The sequence below is a fragment of the Melanotaenia boesemani genome, chromosome 20 (genome assembly GCF_017639745.1).
Source record: "Melanotaenia boesemani isolate fMelBoe1 chromosome 20, fMelBoe1.pri, whole genome shotgun sequence".
In the NCBI taxonomy this organism is placed as follows: Eukaryota; Metazoa; Chordata; class Actinopteri; order Atheriniformes; family Melanotaeniidae; genus Melanotaenia; species Melanotaenia boesemani.
This window is the reverse complement of record NC_055701.1, coordinates 14,167,390-14,186,734: the sequence shown is the minus strand read 5'-3', so window position 1 is coordinate 14,186,734 and position 19,345 is coordinate 14,167,390. Positions and strand designations below refer to the sequence as shown.

The following is a 19,345-nucleotide window of genomic DNA, read 5'->3' as shown; positions in this document are numbered from 1 at the left end:
CATATTTCCATGAACACAGGATGTGTTTTCTACATGGTTGTTTAAGAAATTAAAAGCTACTCATTGCATCTGTTGGGGCAAAATAACTTGTTGCCAGCTGAAAGATAGTTGTCCTGCAGTAAGTATACAAAAGGACGCTCATAGCTATTTGCTTAGTTAAATTCAGGTGGCAATTCTTTTTTGGCCAGTTGGTGTAATATTCCTGTTTATTCATGAAAATGCTTATATTTAATGTTTGATGCAAACAAAAAGAGATGAGCAAGACAGTAGTTAAGACAGCACTTTTAAGTCACTTTCCTAATCTTGGTTTAAGGTTGTTTTAGTTAGTCTAAGACGATAGAGTCCTGGATTAAGCTAAGTAAACCTGGTGATAATAAGTCGAGTGAGCCACCAAGGAAGCCAAAAACTGTAGAAAGGAAAAAGGATAAAAGGCAGAGGATGCCAAAGAGGCAGGGTGGCACTGTCCATGACAATTACATAGACAGCAAGAATATGTTTTTCTAAAAAATGTGAATGTTTGCATACTTAAAACATCCAGATTCAGGAGTCCTGCATGATTTGCTTTTTTGAAGCCAAGATAACTATGCCTCCCTTTTTTCCACACATCTCATTCCCACCTATCAGTAAACCTCTACTTGTGTGTCATTTTTCTCTGTTTCTAATTGATGTGTGCATTTCATCGTTTTTACTTCTTACCCACTCTGCTTTTCGTTGCACATTCATCAAGCACAACTAATTATTACACTATTGAACATGATAAGCATATATGCTTTAGTGTTTTTTTTTCATCCACTAAATCCCTAAAATCCTTATCTCAAATTTTCAGGTTTATTTCTTCGCTTATGATTATCTGTTCATTCACAGTTAGACCAGAGCTGTTTACCACAAAGGTAACCAGAGACTGTACCAACAATAGCACCTAATTGGTTTATGCCAGAGAACTCCTGGTCAATTAAATGCATAATTCATTCCTTCATTAATTATTCATTTCTTGAGGGACTGGAGCTGTGCTTTATTTGAAGAAATGCCTCATGCATATTCAAATGTCACTTCTTCATGGGCCACAATTCTGGATATCATCTCAGCTGGGATGCCCATCCTAAAAACAATAGCTGCCAGGACTGTGACACATCTTCCATTAATCATACAGGTAAAAGATGCGGACTTGAAAGATGAGAATGTCAAACTAATCTAAATTATGTAATGTCTTGTTATTTTCATTCAGCAAACATTGTTCTGACATACTGTTTAACAGTGTAATGTGTTATTATTTAAATCTGTTTTGTGTTTATACAATAGATTATATTTAAATAAGAGTCATGTGATGACAGATGTTAATTGAACCCTGTGTAAAACCCATCTCTGTGCTAGTGCATTTAGCACACAAAATCTGGTTTGATTTAACCAAAGCAAATAGATTGCTAATAAATATTCAAGAAAAAAAGTTGCTTCAGTATAACTATTAATCAAAGACTGCTGTTTCTTCTCAAGTGGAGAGTCTGCTTCCTTTCACACTCTGAAAGGTTAGCACCACCCATTTTTAAAACTTACATTCATTACTGTAAGTCATCACTCTACCCCGACGCGACAGACAGTACTTGTGAAGCTACAGACCAATCTGGAAAGTGAAAGTTGTAAAGATGTAGCATGACTCAAATGTAATTGCCCTCTAGATAATGTATGATATGCTGTAGCTGCTGTTGACCCCAATAAACTCTTTTATACAGCTCAGCATGTTTTTTTCTCTCTTTTGTTATTGGTAGGGTTCATGTTTGGAAAAAGAATCACATATTTATGTTTCTATGTTTTATATTGCAAAGTGCATGTGCAACATAATAATATATACTGTATTTATGCATTTGCAGCTTTTAAACCTGAACATGTTACTACGTCATAATAGAACAAAATCTGCTGGATTTGGTTCATCTAATGAAATAAATAAGCGGACAAGCTCAGCAGTAGAAAATAATGTGCAGCTTCTTTTTTTTCTTTCTTTTTTGTTTACATTATCCATCAATTTTTATTGTAAAACAACCACCACATAACTTTTTATACGAATATGAATGTACAATGCATGTTGCCTCCTATTTCTTTGATTAAAAGCACTCAGCTGGAACCAACAGCTGTCTTTTAATTAGATATTTCTCTAAACAATCTATAGCCCTCTGCTTATTTGCCTTGTTTGTCAATGGGACTTTACAGAATATTTTGCATAATATAAACACTCAATATACTGCCTGACATGTTGGAAACACAAATAATTTACAGAATATAAGATTAAGGATGTACTTAGAATGAATAAAATTCAGAAAAAATGTCAAGCTGTTTCCCAAACTCAGGCAATAAATAGGCCTTGCATGATTTGTATATTTATATTTTAGCAGTTCATTGGTTCATCTCAGACAGCATCTTTGTCAAATTCACAGATGAAGTACATGGTGGGATGGCACGCTACATCAGTCCACTCTCCAGAGGCCACTATTTCAACACAGTCCTCATCATCATAGGCATTGTTGGGCTCTCCTTTTCTCCATTTGCTGAAGGTGGTCATGGGAGAGTGATCGACGTAGGTGAAAACGCCCTCACGGTCAAGATCATGAATGCCAATGTAGACTCTGCTCAGGCCTGCCTCAGTTATGTACCCTGCAATGGCTGCGTTGGTCCCCTCGTCCTTGGGCATGGCGAGGTGCCCTCCCCTCGTCTGACAGTAGACCTCTGCGTCGACGTACCGCTTCTCCTCCTTCACCAACAGATAGACCTTACTGTCTGTCTCTTTAATGCCAGCAACAGCTGCAGGGGAGGGCAGTGCTGAAAAATGAGCACTTGTATTTCTATAAATCTCACACTGACATGCCCACCATTTACAGTTCTATAAGGATAAGCAGTTAAAAACACATGGAAACACGTAATGTTAAGAAATAAATGTTGAAACATTTCTGCATGCAGACTTTTTTTTAAAGAATGATAAAATCTTACAATTTTTAATGAATTTCAGCTCTGAGGATAGCTGGGTGACGATTATGTCCATTTCTCCAATCATTTTTCTCATTGATGCGCACTCACATGGAACACCTGATAAAGCAAAAATTTGGAGGGGATTATCAGACAGCCAACCTTATTAATATTGGACTAAATGTGTCTCTAATCCTGGAATAATGTTTCACAAACTATAAAATAGCTTTGTATCTTACCTGGCTCCCCATTAGGGCCTCTCGGACCTGGGTCACCCATGTCTCCTTTGGCCCCTGAGACAAAAATATAATTATTCATTAACAATCAAAATCATCTTTGTATATAATCAATGTTTTCCTAAAGCATGAAATATAGCTCTCATACAACCTTTCATTCCATTTGGACCAGCTTTTCCATATCGTCCCATGATGCCTTTCTGTCCTTTAAGCCCAGGTTCCCCTGAAAGCAGTATATATTTCGAGGATTCTTCATGAATATGCAATATAATAAAAAGACAGACATCACTCTTCCTAGACAAAAATCTCAGAAAAACTGTAAAACCACTATTTACGTCTACTAAAGCATATCAATTAAAATGATGAGAACACCCTTCACTACTCATTAAGACCTTCAGTAAACACTTGTCCACAGCACTGGATTCCTCACATCATTTCTCCTCCAACCTCTCAGCCAAATGTAAACACTTGGACATCTCTGGCTGGCCTGCAAGTGGTGTAACAGGGCATTATCAGCTCAAGAAATGTGATCTTTGCCCTAGTTCTCATTGTACAAGCTGAGTTGTAGTGAGAGAAAATTAGTATACGCATACATGTCCGCCTGTGGTGTATGTAATTTTTTCCCCTCTCAAAATTATATGTAATCTTATGAAAGGCATTTTAGAGAAATGCAATTACGCTCACAAAACAAATCAATCACTCTGCAGCTTCAGTTATTTGTTGCATGTGCAAAAGCTATACCCATCTCTCCTGGAGGGCCAACTCTTCCCGCTCTGCCGGGGGCTCCTTTCTGTCCTTTGTCTCCTGGTTCTCCTTTAGAAGAAGAAGAAATAAAATCTAACTTATTCCACTTTTAATCACCTACCATTTTTTTTATTGCATTTGACGAGGAGTGTTTGTGTCTAAAAGAAAACCATACCTTTAAGTCCAGGAACAAGGATCTGAACTGTGCAAGAGTCTTCTTGCACTTGTCCGCATGAAATCTGTACTCGTAATAAACTCATCATCACTGATATAAGTATTATAGAAAGTAACCGTTTCTTTCCTCTCATTTTTCTGCATAGGCTGGATGGTTGGCTGTATTGGAAAAACAAAACAAAATAAAAAAAATGTGAGTTAATGATAATAATCCTCAAACTATTTACATGTATTTGCAAGAAATGGTCTTATTTCAGAGCAAGAAAAGAAGGACCTAGAGTATTTGTTTCAGCAGAATAACCCACTTCTATTGTTTAGATGCCTAATATAAAGACATAAAAATCTGCTTGATCAAGCCAAACATATATTTAGCTTTGTAGAAATCATGAGTAATTGTAACTAGAGAGACTAGATTGCTTACCGTTAGAGCTATTTTCCAAAAAGAAGGGAGAAAAAAAAGTATTTCCAACCTACAAAGATTCAGAGGAGCTTTGAATGCTGGCAGTCCGACAGACGCATTTCATGTTCCCCCACAGGCACCACAGAATGTGTGTGTGATTGGAGATTTATAAACAGTTCACAGATAAAAGTCCAAAGCAGTTGGGGCCCCACAGATAATTAGTTGAGAACGAAGTTGGGGGATTGATAGCAGTGGGGCCTGATAAATACACTGATTCAACACTACACATCTTTTAAATTAAACAAAAACTTTTTAAATAATAATTTAGATTGGAATTCAAGTATAATAACAAGGTAGCAGATATTTGAAGCATTTGCCATAACTATGACTTTGCAGTAGCTCTGTTTCCCCTTGTGTAAGAGGCTAAAAAATTACATTATATGTATATATATATATATATATATATATATATATATATATATATATAAACATCTTGAATAACAGATTGTATAACAAAATGCCAAATGCTTGTTTTGTTGATTGAAAGTACACCACAGTTTGTCTATTATGCTTTGTATTCCATTTTAAATTGTAATTTAAAAGGGCCAATATAGATATACACAAATGAACACTGTATATGATAAAAATAAATTAAAAGTCCAGCTTTTATACAACCTAAAATAAAATGGCTGAAGGCCTCTTTGTCCCACTGTATTTCAGAAACCTTGATTGTCCACCAGAGGGCGATACTGGCCATGCACTGGACGTAAAAAGGATCAGATCCAAAATGTTCTTTATCACACATCAGTCAGAATAAGGGGAGTCTTGTTCAGAGAAAATAATCTGTTTGTATTAAGTGGTGGTGGTTTCTTGCTTTGTGTGTTTGGGAGCATTATTTTAGGATGGCTTATAGGCACCAACCTGAACAAGTTCTAAAGAAAGACGTTAATTTACATGCTGTCATTTTGCGTTAGTAATCAGATATGACTCCATACAGAAGTATCGGGTATCCTAATTAGATTTATAAACCCTGTGGCAGCCAGTGTTTCACCTGTGGATTCGGTGTCTCCTTAAAAAAAATTCCCCCCAAAAAGTTTTAAATTACCTGTCTCTCAAATATTCATGACTCTCAAGGCAGCTTTTGCAGACTTTTTACTGCAGCCAGTAGTGAGGTGTTCTGTTTATATAGGATCAGTTTATATAGGTAAAATTATGCGACATACATTATGGGTCCAAATCCAAGACATGTCCGTTTCTACTTATTTATTTGTTTGTGTGTTTGTCTAATTTAAAACATGTTTACAAGAACGCCGGCAAACTTAGATCTGAGTTCACTGTCTTCAGTCCAACGCTGCTTCAAGAAGAATTTGCCTAATTATTTCGATACAAACTATAATGTTTTCCCCATTTTAAATAAATAAATAAATAACCTGCTATACTATCTTACGAGCAGCACTTGAACGCAACATCAGGATGACGTAACGGCGCTCACCGTGTGCACGAGCACAGCCTGCTGCCGCTGTTCATCCGTCCTGTCCTGCTGCAAGAGGAAACACCGAGAAATCTGGACCGGTGCCACAGACACAGACCCGTATGAGGGACGTAAAAGTCACTACTGTTCCCCTGCTCGTAAACTTGACTGTTTGAAGGATATTAGTCGTAAGTGGGATTGATTTTGTTTAACTTTTTTGCTTTTTTTTTTTTAAAACCAAATAGTCAGGGATAGGAAACATTTTGAGGTACTTTGTAGTTAATATATTTCTTGTTAAAGGTAACTAATTCAGAACATTTTGATATCTAACTATAAATTCCTGCATTGGTATAGCATTTGCTTTCTCGTATAGTTGTTTATGACACTTGTGTTATAAGGGAAATATAAGATACTAAACTGACTAATTCACAAAATTATATTGACCTGTCTCACCCAATAACACTTTATTCTAGACATTATGTGGATTTGCTCTGGTCTGTTTAAATGGTTATTACAGCTAGGTTTAACGGCACAACATCTAATATTTTTATTTCTTCATTTCCTAGACTGCTTGCTTTTTCCTGTAGGTTTAATTTTACTTTCTTTGACATAGTTTTACTTTACAGTTATGCACTAGTTCAAACAAATGACTTTTCTAATTCTGCTTTCTTGGGATCTGCCTCTGTAACGTAGCAATTCTGCTTCCATCTGTGCTGCTTTTGTCCAGCAGTCAGTGTCCAATATACATTTTCCATGCTCCTTTGGTCCAGTAGAGAGCAGGAAACAAGTGGCAGGAAACCAGAGGCGTGTTTTTGTGTGTTCTGTTTTAACTGGAACCAGTGTCCATACTTGTGTATTTGTATATTTATATTTCCTGCTTTTTTTTTTATACAGGCCTCACTCTGTGTTTCACCAAACATATGACTGCCCTCTAATTTACATGATTTGCAGTTTTGTAATTGTTAGACTTGGGTTTCACTGGAGGTGTCTCACTTCTCTGTCTGGATTAGGGTCAAACACTAAGAGGATTTAAAGCTGCGGAGTCAAAGTTTCTCACAAGGGACTGGTCTCTTTGTTTAAAGCAGTCAGGGACACATTTACTTTGTGATGTAGACCTTTATGTGCAAGGTCGTCTTCCTCAGTGTTATTCCAGGATGTTTTAGATGATTACCTTGAGAGCAGCATTAAAATCCCTGAACTTTTAGTTCATTCACTGGTGCTGCTATGCAAATAAATGAAGATTTATTGACTGATACTGACTGACTTTTGTCATAATATTGTACAGAATGTTTCCTTCTCACCAAGATGAGTGATGTCATGTTAGACTTTGGTGGCCGTGTAGTTTTAAAATAAGCATATTTCCTGTGTGGACAACTGCAATTAAACTTGGAGCGAAGTAGGGAACAGTGGTGTAGCTTTGTGGTTATCAGTCATCAGAGAAAAACAGTCGTCCAAACACTTCCTTAAACAGCCTTGATCAAAAACTTGAAGGCTGACGATGAAAGACTGGAAAAGTAAACTTATCTTCTTTCCTGCTGCTGTGTTTTCCCCCTGCTTTTGTTTGAACTTGGTTTCAGTCTAAGGGTGTGCCATATAATCAGAAATGAAAAAACAATGTTAAAGCTTTACGTTTTCATACAGTATTATTTTCTGTCAGAGGTCTTTTTTTTATTTATTTATTGCTGAAACACATAGCAGCCATATTTTAGAATTGGCCTCTCTAAATGGTTGCCTGGTCCTCCTATGATATGTAAAAACTTACCCATGCTTATCTGTTGGTGTACAGCAAACAGTATTACTCTATCAGTAGATGGGTAATATAGCAATAACCTGAGATAACAGCTTGCTATTTGCATTATGTTTACTTTCTGTGCGTATATCTTATGTTTACTGTGGCAGCTGTTTTATAATTATACAGTACCCTTATTGTGCAGCATACAGTTGACTTTGCAAGAGAACAGCTTAATGTGTACTGAAATGCATGGTACAAAGAAATTTAACTTTAAAAAAGTCTGATGCATGCTCTTTCCAGTAGTAGATGTATTGATTAGGTATGACATGTTCTTGATGATAAAGTGGTTAAAATTCAGCTGCAACCCTTTTATTACCTAAAAAAATGCAAGAATCTTTAGTGAATTGATTTCCCCAGTAAAATAAATCTAATACAAAAGATCTACCCATTCCTTATTCTATTTGTCATCTCTCTTGAAAATAATTGGTATATTTACTCAGTGCAGGTTGAAAAAAGATATTGAACTGACCCAGCCTATTGCTGAACAGCTATTTGAACTCACAGTTTGGTGCTAAGTCAATTTTACTTGGTGATAAACCTAAGGCTGTATTAGTTGTTTCCATCACGTATCCTCTCTGACATTTGACCTCGATCCCTGAAGCTAATTTAATATATAACATCACTACTTTTACTTACTGACGTTGTGCTCTGCAGTTGTTGGATTAAAGCAGATTAACACATGGGAATATGAAGGTTCGACTAAAGATGCTTTAAAATTCAGATTCAACCATGTGATTGTCATTACTGCTGTTGTCAATTATGGTACACAGCAAAATGCATAAAACTATGATTTTATTAAAAATGTCAGTTTTATTACTAATATGTCCAAATTGCTGTTGAGTAAGATTGTCAAGATTCACATTTATGTCGTATAAGTTGGCTCCTTGTTATTTATTTGCATTCATTAATCATAAACTCCTATAGAAATCCACTGGCTGCTCCTTAACCATTGATTTTTGTGAATTTAGCATGACGTTAAAGGCAGTTATTTTAAAGCTTGGACATGCTTACAGACACCTGAAAACATATATAGGGTCACTTGCGGTTATGTTGTTCCTACTCGGGATTGTAGAAGTCCCTTAGGAGACAACTCCAGTCTTACTGCAGTGGGAAATCCCTCTTTATAAGATAAGCAAGGGGAGCAACAGGTTAATAGAGAGTAAAGCAGACAGCAGCAGCTGGTCCTGTCCCAGTCACATAATGCACATGACTGGGGAATGTCACTGTTGATCAGTTCCTTCATTAATTCCTTCTAATCTGTTTTGAGAGTGCTTTAAAGCTACTCTGATGTAGTCTTCTTGTCATATGAAAGATAATCTTGTTGCAGCAAAATATCGCTGTTTACAAGACTTTAAAACAGTGTGTTAGGTTATAAGCATTAAGTGAGAAATTAACCTGTTTTAAAGTCTTGTAAGTAGCAATACTGACGTCATCTTTCATCAGCTGTGCTGTTGTGGAGAAAGAGTGAAATGCAAATTCTTTGTCCAGATTGTTAGACTTAAGGACACTATGGGCACAGCTTTGGGGCAAAGTTTGTTTGAGGAACTATTGTAAAATACTAGTGCTTTGCATATGTATCTTCCCAAACAATCTGCTTCCTCTTATTCTCCATCTCCTCACAGTTGTGTGGCTGTGCTGACCACAGGTAAGCCATGGAGGATGGGAAGCCAGTGTGGGCACCCCACCCCACTGATGGGTTCCAGCTGGGAATGATCGTTGACATAGGAGCTGACACCCTCAGTATAGAACCACTGAACCAGAAGGGAAAGGTGGGCCAGTACACACATACACGAATACACAACAACATGCAAATGGTGACTCATTTTACAAGCAAGTCAATATGAAACTACACGTTTAAATTTTTCTGCCCTTATCCCAGGAGGCGCATCACTATTTATGCAAAATCACGTATCCATGTGCAAAGCTTTAGAAAAAATTAAAACAATGTGTGAAAGAAATGAAGATTTATCTTTTATAATTTGTTAGTTTCAAGTGTGATTTCAGGTATAAAAAAAAGGCGTTAGCAGAGCAATGTGTGAAATGTGAGAAACATGAGAGACCACATGTACTGCGACATGAATAAATAAATAGAAGCAGCAGGTGTGCTGATAGCGTTGCCTAGAAGACAGCAACTCATTAGGAGGTAAAGGCCACCTGTTACACCTGAGCCGTCATGTGCTTGTAGCAAACAGGCCGCTGATGTTTACAAGACACATGTTCTGTAGAAGGTGCCTCAGCTTTTGTTTTGACTGGACTGTTATTACCACAGTTGCAGCATAGTCCAGTCGCACACCAGGGTTGTTATAGCAGGAAAAGGACAAGCGTATCAAATAACATTAACTATAGCTCAGTTTCATTTAGATGTGCTAATGAGCTGATGAGTGAACCATCATGGATCATGTTTTTTAGACAGTTTGACTGCTTGGTAGAGAAAGTACAGGTGTTCCTTAGAGCAGGAATTATGGTTTTGTTTCATTCTGTTCTTTGCACCGTATCTAAGCTATTACTATAACCCTAAAAGCCAAAATTAGTTGGAGGGAATTAAGCTCTTGTTTATTTTATTATTTTCAAATGTGCATTTTTAATAACTTTAGTGTTACTAGATTTTTCTAGTTGGCACATCCTCTGCAGAAACAACCCGTTTGATCACTTTAGCAATCTGTCCTTTTTGCAGGACAAATAATATTCATAAGTATGACTTACCTACAGGCCAAAGTGTGTCCAGCTTCAGTTCACGGCTTAATTCAATTATAATGAAATACTGCATAAGTTTCCAACTGTAAAAGTCTGTGCTTCTGACTCATTTTGATGGCACACTGACATTCATCATGCTCATTCTTGTGGCCATCTTTGCCCTGCATTGTCCCAGGGTTGAGAAACAGTAGTCACAACTTTTTTTTTTTTTTTTTTTTTTTTTTATGTAACCCGGGGCATTACGTGATAGCTGCATTTCACTTTACAGCGCCACGCCACATGCCAGCAAATGGATATTAGCACACTGGCTATTTTGAATGCACACTTTGACTTTGGTTGATTCAGCAAAGAAATACAGCAGGACATTATTGGAGGAAGCAAGGAAAAGAGAGAGAGAAAGTGGCAGAGCCAGAGGCACCAACACACTTTTACTGGCTGGAGAGAGTTCAGAGGAGAGACAGGATGAAGCAGGCCTTGTAAATTTCAAGGAATGCTGATAAAGCTCTTTTCTTTAACAATATCTCTTCATTTTTGGATGCTGTATATTAACAGAAGGTCTAATTTAGACTTTTAGGTCTTAACAGATGAAGTTTACTCAAAGTCTGATCTGTCTGATGTGGATGTTTGTATTCTCACATGCAGCTTCTCTTCAGTATATAATTCTTCCAGTTTCTTTTTTAAAGAAATAATTCATTAGTGACATTTTAATAGCTGTTAACTTTAAATGATCATTATCAGTTTATTAAGTCATAAACTTTGTCCCATTTATAGGATGGATGAAAGGCCCATTGAATGTTTGCCTTTACTGCAAACTTGAGCTCATTAGTGCCTCAGCTCTGTGCACAACCCTCAGCCTTTATTGGTTTTATTGGTTAGACATTTTTCACATAGTTGTTGCTGTGGATGACCAAGCCCGGGTTTGTGCCAAGATCCTGCAGCAGGCATACAAAGCTCATTCTGTTTATGTGTCCTGGCTGTTTGTGGTAATAAACCATGCACCATTAGGCAGAGTGAATCATGCCCACATTTATAACCAATGGTGATGATAAACAGTGTGGAGAATGTAATGAGCATTAAGTATAAATGGAGAAAAAACATTTATGTTCTAGATATATACTTTTGGAAAAAAAAAAACAGCAAACATGATTGTTTGCTTAAAATGCTAAGGATGGAGTTAATAGTATGATTGGTCCCTACCAGAAGAGCATAATCCTGTCCTGACCATATACAGACCACTCACTGGCTCAGTCAGGTGTTCAGATCCTGTTGCTCTGCTACCAAATTATTCATCATCCTGCCTTGTCTCCCCGTGTTTCTCTCACAGCTGACTTGTTCCATTGAGTTTATTTCCATTAACTCAGACTCTCAAACAATAAAGTGAGAACATCAGTAACTAATTTAGCCTGTGAACATGTCACACCGAACTTTATTAATGTGATCTTTAAGCTTGTTTCATGTTTATACATGCTTGCTCAACTGTTTACAATATTTAATACATCGCTATTTAAAATTCTGACAAACATGTATTCTGTCATAAGCTTTCCTAATGACTAGAAGTGAAACATGAATGTATGTGATGTGTCACTTGTAGAATTTCTGTTCTGTAAATGGCATCATGAAAAATTATGTAAACAATTAGATGACTCATGTTACAGACTTTTCTTGCTCCGGTGAACCAAGTCTTCCCAGCAGAGGATGATGTCAACAAACATGTTGATGACAACTGTGAGTTTTTACTGTCAGATTTGTCCATATTATGGCAAGAATTTGATTGTAATTGTCCTCTTTGTTTTCTTTCCCTTTACAGGTTCACTTATGTACTTGAATGAAGCCACTCTTCTCAACAATGTCAGAGTGCGGTACAACAAAGACAACATTTATGTATGTTTTGGGGTTCCTTTTTAATTATCTACTCAAGTACAAGAATATATTTTATATAATTTTGTTGTTGTTTTGTGAGATTAAGGCATCACTATTCATTTAGATCAGGTAGCAGATTGGAGAGCAGAAAGAAAGGATCTGTATCGTTGATTCCCTGGAGGAAAAGTACCAGGTGGTAAAGAGGGAGGACAGTAAGACAAGGGTCAGACTGGCAAACCAAATTTTGACCTCAGATACTCACTTAGGAAATTAGGAACAGCAGGTAGATGAGAAATTGAAGAAATGAAGACCACATAAGGTGTGTCTTACCACTTTTCAGTAGGGTCCTTTTCACCTCTGTTGTTTTTCATTGTTCAATTATTTAACTTATTCAAATGCTGTGAACCTAATCATGCTTATATTTGCTTCTCTTGCAGACTTATGTGGCAAATATTCTGATAGCTGTTAATCCCTACTATGACATACCAAAACTGTATGGCCCTGAAACCATCAAGTCGTACCAAGGGAAGTCACTTGGCACTCTGCCACCTCATGTCTATGCTATAGGTGAGAACTCACAACTGGGTAACAGTGATACGTTGCTTTGTTGTGAACACAACAAAACTATTTTTTGTAGCTCAGATGCTCACATAGACTAAAAGAAGGGAGAAGACAACAATTTGAACTATTCACTGAGTTTTTACAGTCCTTGGAAATGCATACAAGAGGACAGTCTCTCCAGTAAAACACCCCACCATGCATCCCCAGTAGGTCATGAGACATGTTTACATGCATTTTGACCAGCAGCAGTCAGGGCCTTTTTTTCTGGTAGATAAGCATTTATTTCAGCCCTGGATTTGTTGCATTTACTCTGAACTCAAGGTCAGGGTGGATTAAGTTCACTGAAGTGCAAAGCTCCACCCTGACAGTCCTCCCAGGAAGTCTGATGTAAATTCCAGAGCAGCCTACAAACAGGAAGGTTTCTTTGCTTACATTTGTTCATCTTGTGCATTTCTATTGGCTTTAGGGTGTTTTTGTGTTTTAGAATATAACCACTATGACACAGTCACAGATTAATGTATCATTATGGTTCTAATTTTACCGCTTTGCTGACAGTCAGAGATCTGTCTTTGTGGAGTTTATTCCATCACTGCAGCTTGTGCTTTGCTGTCCTCTGCTGTCTCCTACATTGTGGCAGAAACATGAGGAAATGCTTGTCACCTCCATTCAATTATAATCTGTTAATGTTGCACAATTTTTCAGGGTTTGATTTCTGCCTCGGAGTATAACTGTATTATTGTAACAATCTTTAATAATTGGGGAGCTCCTCAACCACTGCAGCTCGCTGCTCCGTGTCTCCCAAAGTGATTGAAGACACCCTAACTCTTATCAGTGGTTGAGTTGAATAGTATGTTTTAAACGCTAACAACTGTTCTCATGGTACGCTACAACTTAAAGGGGTAGTGCACCCAAAAATGTGTTTTTTGAGCTGTAAATAACAATATATTACTTAATCGTGAAAACCACCTATATTGTTGACAAAATTTGTACTTTTAAAATTTATTTTAAAAACGGGATTTTGTGGGTAAAAAATGGCTCATAACGCCCTTTACAGGGTAAAATAAGGTTATGTTTCTCATGACAGAGAGGCCATCTATGTCACAAGAAAATTTTAAAAATCCCACAGCCCCTCCCTCCAGATGCAAACAGATGGGTCCTCGCCTGACAGGCATAGAAAACAACGCCCACCAACGCATATGAAGGGATGTGAGCTTATATGGTGTAGATTTGCTAGTTTCAGACTTCTATTCTTTTACAGAGTTTCTGATGAAATATTCCTGCAGTGGGACAGATTTGTGCATTTGAGGAGTGTAAAAGTAACACCGGACTTTATTCTTTACCTGCTGTTCGTCATCTGGCGACAGACAAAAGCTCAAAAAGTGCCAACGGCGCCTTACAGCAGCACTTCCTGCAGCTGCCACAACCTGCCACGAGTCTGCACAGCTTTCCAGTGTTGCTGGAGCTGCTGACAGATCAGCGTAACAGCGCTAACGGCTCAGTCTGATGCGGTTCAGGACCACCTTGTTCATGTGTGGCTGAGGAGAAATATCAGAAATATTCCAATATGCCTAATTTTTAGGTCTAAAATGTTTTTCTGAAACTATTTTAGCTCTTGGTTCCTGCAGTTGGAACAGGCGGGACTGAGAGAAGAACCCATTAAAAGATCCTGCTTCCTGAAATATGTGACTGCAGTCGAAATGCAGCTTTAAGGAGGAATTGTTTGTGTATAGATAACATATATAACCACAAGCTTAAGCAAAAGCAAATTTATTTATTTATTTTGGTTTGTTTGTTTTGCTTAGCTGATAAAGCCTACAGGGACATGAAGGTTTTAAAGATGAGTCAGTCCATCATAGTTTCTGGTGAATCTGGTGCTGGGAAGACCGAAAACACAAAGTTTGTTCTCAGGTATGACTTTGCATGATTATTTTGCTTTTTCTTTTATTTGTTGCTAACAAAGTGCAGGACCACAACACAACTCTGATAAAGTTTTTAAGTCTTATTAGGAGGGGATACTCTGAAAATGGCATCTCAATATTGTTCCTTCTTCTGAATAACATCCAAATAGCATCCACAGCTGACTTGCGGTGGTGTAGTGGTAACTGATTGTGTATAATTGGTTTTTCATCCCCATCCTGTAGATATCTGACAACAACATATGGAAGTGGTCAAGATATTGATGAGAGAATTGTAGAAGGTAATCTCTGAATTCAGTAGAAATGTTTGGGACATGTTGGAATGGAGTGATCTGGAATTATCTTCTTTTTTTTATTTCATACAACAGCAAATCCTCTTCTCGAGGCCTTTGGAAATGCAAAAACTGTCCGAAATAATAACAGCAGTCGCTTTGGGAAGTTTGTAGAAATCCATTTCAATGACAAAGTAAGTGGTGATATTTTATTTCATTTTTTTCTTCGTTTTACGATTTGTATCTTATATATTTAATAAATAATCATTTGGTTTCTTTCTTGTGTCACCAGAACGCAGTTGTCGGTGGATTTGTTTCTCATTACTTGTTGGAGAAATCAAGGATTTGTATGCAAAGTAACGATGAGAGGAACTACCACATTTTCTACAGACTGTGTGCGGGTGCATCCGAGGACCTGAAGAAGAAATTACACCTGGACTCTCCAGACAGTTTCAGGGTCAGTGGGCTTTGGCAGATAAAAGTCTCCAGTGGCAATATTAATTACACTGCTGAGCTGGGATGTTTTTATAAAAGCAGAGGTAATCATTCTGACCATACTACATATAGTCAAATGAAATTTGTTTGTTGTTTTATTCTGGAAGCAGTGTTGGTTGCCAGTTCTGTGGAACCTCAGCAGATTTAAACGAAACTCACTTATATGGATCTCTTTACATAAAGCCAAATTTTACCCACAACTGAAATTTCACTACTGAATTTTGTGTTTTTAATGGATTTCAATGAGCATGAACATGTCTATTCCAACCTTTATTTTCTTTTGCTCTAAATGTGACCATTTACGAGAATAGTTGATAGCGCAGAATGTTCCTTTAAGTGTTTATCAAATAACAAATCTCTGAAGTCAAGAGAGGCAGTTACTTTATGCAGATCACTACTACTCAGCTGTGGGGTAATATCGGAAAACAATAATGAATTTTTCAATCGTAAAAACAACTATCAGCATTTTCAGTAGATTTGCCAGCAGATACTGAATATGTTAACATGTTCCTGACTTGATTTGTTTCCTTTGCAGTACTTGAACCGAGGGTGTACCAGATACTTTGCTGGTAAAGACTCTGATAAACAAATAATGCAAAGCCGCAAGAGTCCTGAGGTAATCTATTCTGTCCTGCCTTTTCTCCCTCTTATCCCATACTGCACATTTTACTCTGGATAACAGTTTTAAAAGCATTTTGATACCATTTAGTTTGCAGACATTAAAACAAAGTCCTTTCTGCTAAGAAACTAAATCAGATAGTGTATCTTAATGTAATTTCTCTGTGAAAATAAATCATTTAGATACATATGCAAAATAGTCTTTTAAACAGAGAACAAAACAAGACCAAAAATTAGCCATTTTTAAGAAAATAAGCCAACAAGGTGAATTGATATGCAGGAATTGGTCAAAAACCTCATTCCATGCCAAGAAATGAGTTCATATCCTTGGATTTGATCTATTATGGATGACATGAAAAGGTAAAGCCTTGCTGAGACGCAAAGCCAGCCAGAGACACGCAATTAATATTGTTATAACAATTAGAAGAATAACTGATGTGTTACTCTCTAAGGGACTAATTAAAAATGTTCATTTCACTCCTTCTGTAGCATGGAAACACATCTTATATTTTGATATTCACAGTTTTAGGAAAATCAGGTGAAGTAGTTGTAAACTAGAATAACACTTCGATGCAGGATCTTCTGCCAAGTCCGAAGCCCACTTATTGTTTCAGAAGTCAGTGAATCTACACCAAAACCAAATGAGTTCACATTATGTCCGCGCTCCAGCTCTTCACCAAGTTTCATGAAATGTGGTCTTGTTGACAGGCAGCAATAATCACATACCTTCACAGGCCTTTCTTCAACAGCAGTGACACACCTTGTTCTCATACTTTTACATCTGTGTCCTATAATATTATAAACTCAATGTTTTTGTTTCCGAAAGTTTAGTAACACTTGTTTGTTCTCGATTATTAATTCTTTTAAATGTCATTTTTATTTTTTGCCCATGTCATATTAAACTCTGATTGCATGTTTTAACTTGTTTTAGTTTTCTAATGAGTTAAAGGGATTTTGTTAAATTTGCCAGTTATGTATATAATGTCAGTTGTTTCTTTAACATGTATAAGTAAAGGTGTATTTCATGAAATTCTGTTGCTAATTAAGTCAACTGTCATTTGTCTGTCTTACCCCATGTCTGTGTAAATCACAGGACAATAAGGTGATGTTTTGTTTTTGGTTTTTTTTTTCTTCCTCTTCAGGGCTTTGTGCTCTCTTCTCTTCCTCCTATATTTCTCCTAAACTAAACACTGACTCTGTTGGGTTTCAGGAACTCCTGTTTGTAGTGAAAATAGGAAGTGAGTGCATGCTTCCTCTTTGTCTGCATGTGCACGCCAGCTTTGGATTTGTGTTTGGTTATTAAGGGTGTTTGGTTCTTTGGGTGTTTTCAGTCATATGAAGTAGGGCTGCATAATTATTTGTGTTTTTATTTGCTCCAGTGAATATTTGTTTACAAAATAGTAAATATTGAATGCTTATAGCATTTTTTTAAATTCTCAATATCTTGACAGTCCTTGTAAATATTCTGTTATATTACAGTGTAATCAGGACTATTTAGTCTTAATTGTGCAGCCCTTAAATAATCTTCAGTCATGACTGCTAAGAAATCTGGTGTCATATTACTTTCTGTTTTGGTTCCAGCAGCTTTCATCACTCATGCCTTTTGGGCTTTAAAGTCATGTAAAACTTGTAAATGTATTTTCATTAAGCCAATTCAAGTCAAGTTACTTAGCAGCATTAGCATTAGTGTATCGACATGCTGTAGAATCATTAATTATATAATATTTTGGTTTGTTTATGATCTCTAATGTTTAGCTTCCAGTTCAAAGTTTACTTTGAAAGATTTACTTCATACATCAGGACAATTAAATAAATTGGGACATACACTTTTGTATCACAATGTTTGAGTGATGTGTGATTTGTATTATTAAATAGTGCTTGTGTACTTTGCAGCATCTGAAGCTGGGTGCTCTAAAGGACCCTCTTCTTGATGACCAGGGAGACTTTAACAGGATGTGCACAGCCATGAAGAAGATTGGGCTGAATGACACAGAGAAGCTGGATCTTTTCAGGGTTGTCGCTGGTGTTCTGCATCTGGGCAACATTGATTTTGAAGAAACAGGAAGTTCTTCAGGTGATAGAGGGCATATATTTACAAATATTTGTAATAATTTGACTAATTTTAGCAACATTTTGCTTTGAAAAATCTTCACTCCATGGGGTATATAAGCATGTGCTGTTGATATATTAAGTATTTCTTTACAGCTTTATTCCTAAAAATAAGGAAGACCCCTTTTCCAGCAAATTTCAAAAAGTTACCTCTTCCACATCTGAGTGTTTAAAATGTGAAATGTATTTATTAGTTGAATATTGACATAAACATAAAAAGTTTACTTTAGTTTGCCGATACAACAAATTTAAGCACATAAATGTCAGTTGTTCTGTTTTTGTTTTTAATGGATGTAACTGTTCAGAAAGAGAAGCATGTCCTTGGCCATCATCGTAGTTTAGTCTGAAGTAATGATAACAAAAGGACCTCTGTTACCATGGCAACCATGTGCTTTTTTTTTTCCTTCCTTTATTTTCTTCCTTTTCTTTTTTTTATTTGGTCTATAATCAAGGTCTCTGTGGATACATTATTCTAACCGATAAACTTAGCTTGCACTGTTCTAGAAGAGCTGCTGATATCTCTTTCAGTGCTGTATGATAATTCCAGACCTGCTAAACCTCTCAGTCCCATAAGCCTCTTATTTGACGGCTCTTTACTGCCACTAATTATTCACTGTTTCCTTTAGTCCTTGCCATGCTTTTGACTTAAAAGAAATCACTGTCGGTATTCCATTGTGAGGCTCAAAAACAAATCCCTTACTATGAAATGATTCTCAAACCAATTAGCAAAAAGTGTGTTAATAGAAAGTATCTTACACTTTCACAACCTTGTCTTGAACCTGTGTTTATTTTTCTGTTTTCAGGTGGTTGTATCCTAAAGAATCAGTCCGAACAGACTCTTCATTACTGTGCTGATTTGTTGGGCCTGGACCAGGATGACCTGCGTGTCAGCCTCACAACACGAGTCATGCTCACTACAGCAGGGGGAGCCAAAGGCACAGTTATCAAGTAAGATCAGAAGACAAGCAGCAGTGTTGAGGAAAATTAGCCCTTTGATTTTGGAAAAAGGTTCATTCATTTTTAGTTGCTAAATTATTTGTTTGCTGAACTT

The 19,345-nt window shown here is 36.9% G+C and overlaps 2 protein-coding genes across 5 annotated transcripts in view; one reads left to right on the top strand and one right to left on the bottom strand.

The window, feature by feature from the left end:
* Positions 1 to 2,111: 2,111 nt before the first annotated feature.
* colec11 (collectin sub-family member 11) lies at positions 2,112 to 4,634 on the bottom strand. 2 transcript variants are annotated; one of them, XM_041972960.1, is made up of 7 exons: positions 4,528 to 4,634; positions 4,108 to 4,265; positions 3,930 to 4,001; positions 3,340 to 3,411; positions 3,192 to 3,245; positions 2,977 to 3,072; positions 2,112 to 2,808 (listed from the first exon to the last, which is right to left on the bottom strand). In XM_041972960.1, exons 2-7 carry the CDS (start codon positions 4,238 to 4,240, stop codon positions 2,399 to 2,401), a joined length of 837 nt encoding a protein of 278 aa, XP_041828894.1. In that variant the 5' UTR covers positions 4,241 to 4,265; positions 4,528 to 4,634; the 3' UTR covers positions 2,112 to 2,398. The 2 variants fall into 2 exon arrangements, with proteins under 2 accessions (XP_041828894.1, XP_041828895.1); XM_041972961.1 differs by having other exon boundaries at positions 2,112 to 2,790.
* Positions 4,635 to 6,035: 1,401 nt separating this feature from the next.
* Positions 6,036 to 19,345, top strand: part of myo6b (myosin VIb) — a 37,178-nt gene continuing 23,868 nt past the window's right edge. For 2 of the 3 annotated variants that reach the window (XM_041972738.1, XM_041972739.1), the window contains exons 1-12: positions 6,036 to 6,165; positions 9,392 to 9,538; positions 12,119 to 12,188; positions 12,271 to 12,344; positions 12,761 to 12,890; positions 14,687 to 14,792; positions 15,026 to 15,081; positions 15,169 to 15,266; positions 15,365 to 15,529; positions 16,103 to 16,183; positions 18,079 to 18,259; positions 19,098 to 19,242. In XM_041972738.1, coding sequence (XP_041828672.1) covers positions 9,422 to 9,538; positions 12,119 to 12,188; positions 12,271 to 12,344; positions 12,761 to 12,890; positions 14,687 to 14,792; positions 15,026 to 15,081; positions 15,169 to 15,266; positions 15,365 to 15,529; positions 16,103 to 16,183; positions 18,079 to 18,259; positions 19,098 to 19,242 — 1,223 coding nt within the window. In that variant the 5' untranslated portion in view covers positions 6,036 to 6,165; positions 9,392 to 9,421. Of the gene's footprint in view, positions 6,166 to 9,391; positions 9,539 to 12,118; positions 12,189 to 12,270; positions 12,345 to 12,760; positions 12,891 to 14,686; positions 14,793 to 15,025; positions 15,082 to 15,168; positions 15,267 to 15,364; positions 15,530 to 16,102; positions 16,184 to 17,278; positions 17,288 to 18,078; positions 18,260 to 19,097; positions 19,243 to 19,345 lie in introns of all 3 variants that reach the window. The other variant, XM_041972737.1, reaches the window with a different exon arrangement.

What these genes read in the sequence shown, in the direction of transcription:
- colec11 (XM_041972960.1), bottom strand. Translation starts at nt 4,240, where the DNA reads ATGAGAGGAAAGAAACGGTTACTTTCTATAATACTTATATCAGTGATG. An exon ending in CCTTGTTCCTGGACTTAAAG is followed by an intron (nt 4,002 to 4,107) that starts GTATGGTTTTCT and finishes CTTCTTCTAAAG; the next exon opens with GAGAACCAGGAGACAAAGGA. An exon ending in TGGTCCAAATGGAATGAAAG is followed by an intron (nt 3,246 to 3,339) that starts GTTGTATGAGAG and finishes TTTTTGTCTCAG; the next exon opens with GGGCCAAAGGAGACATGGGT.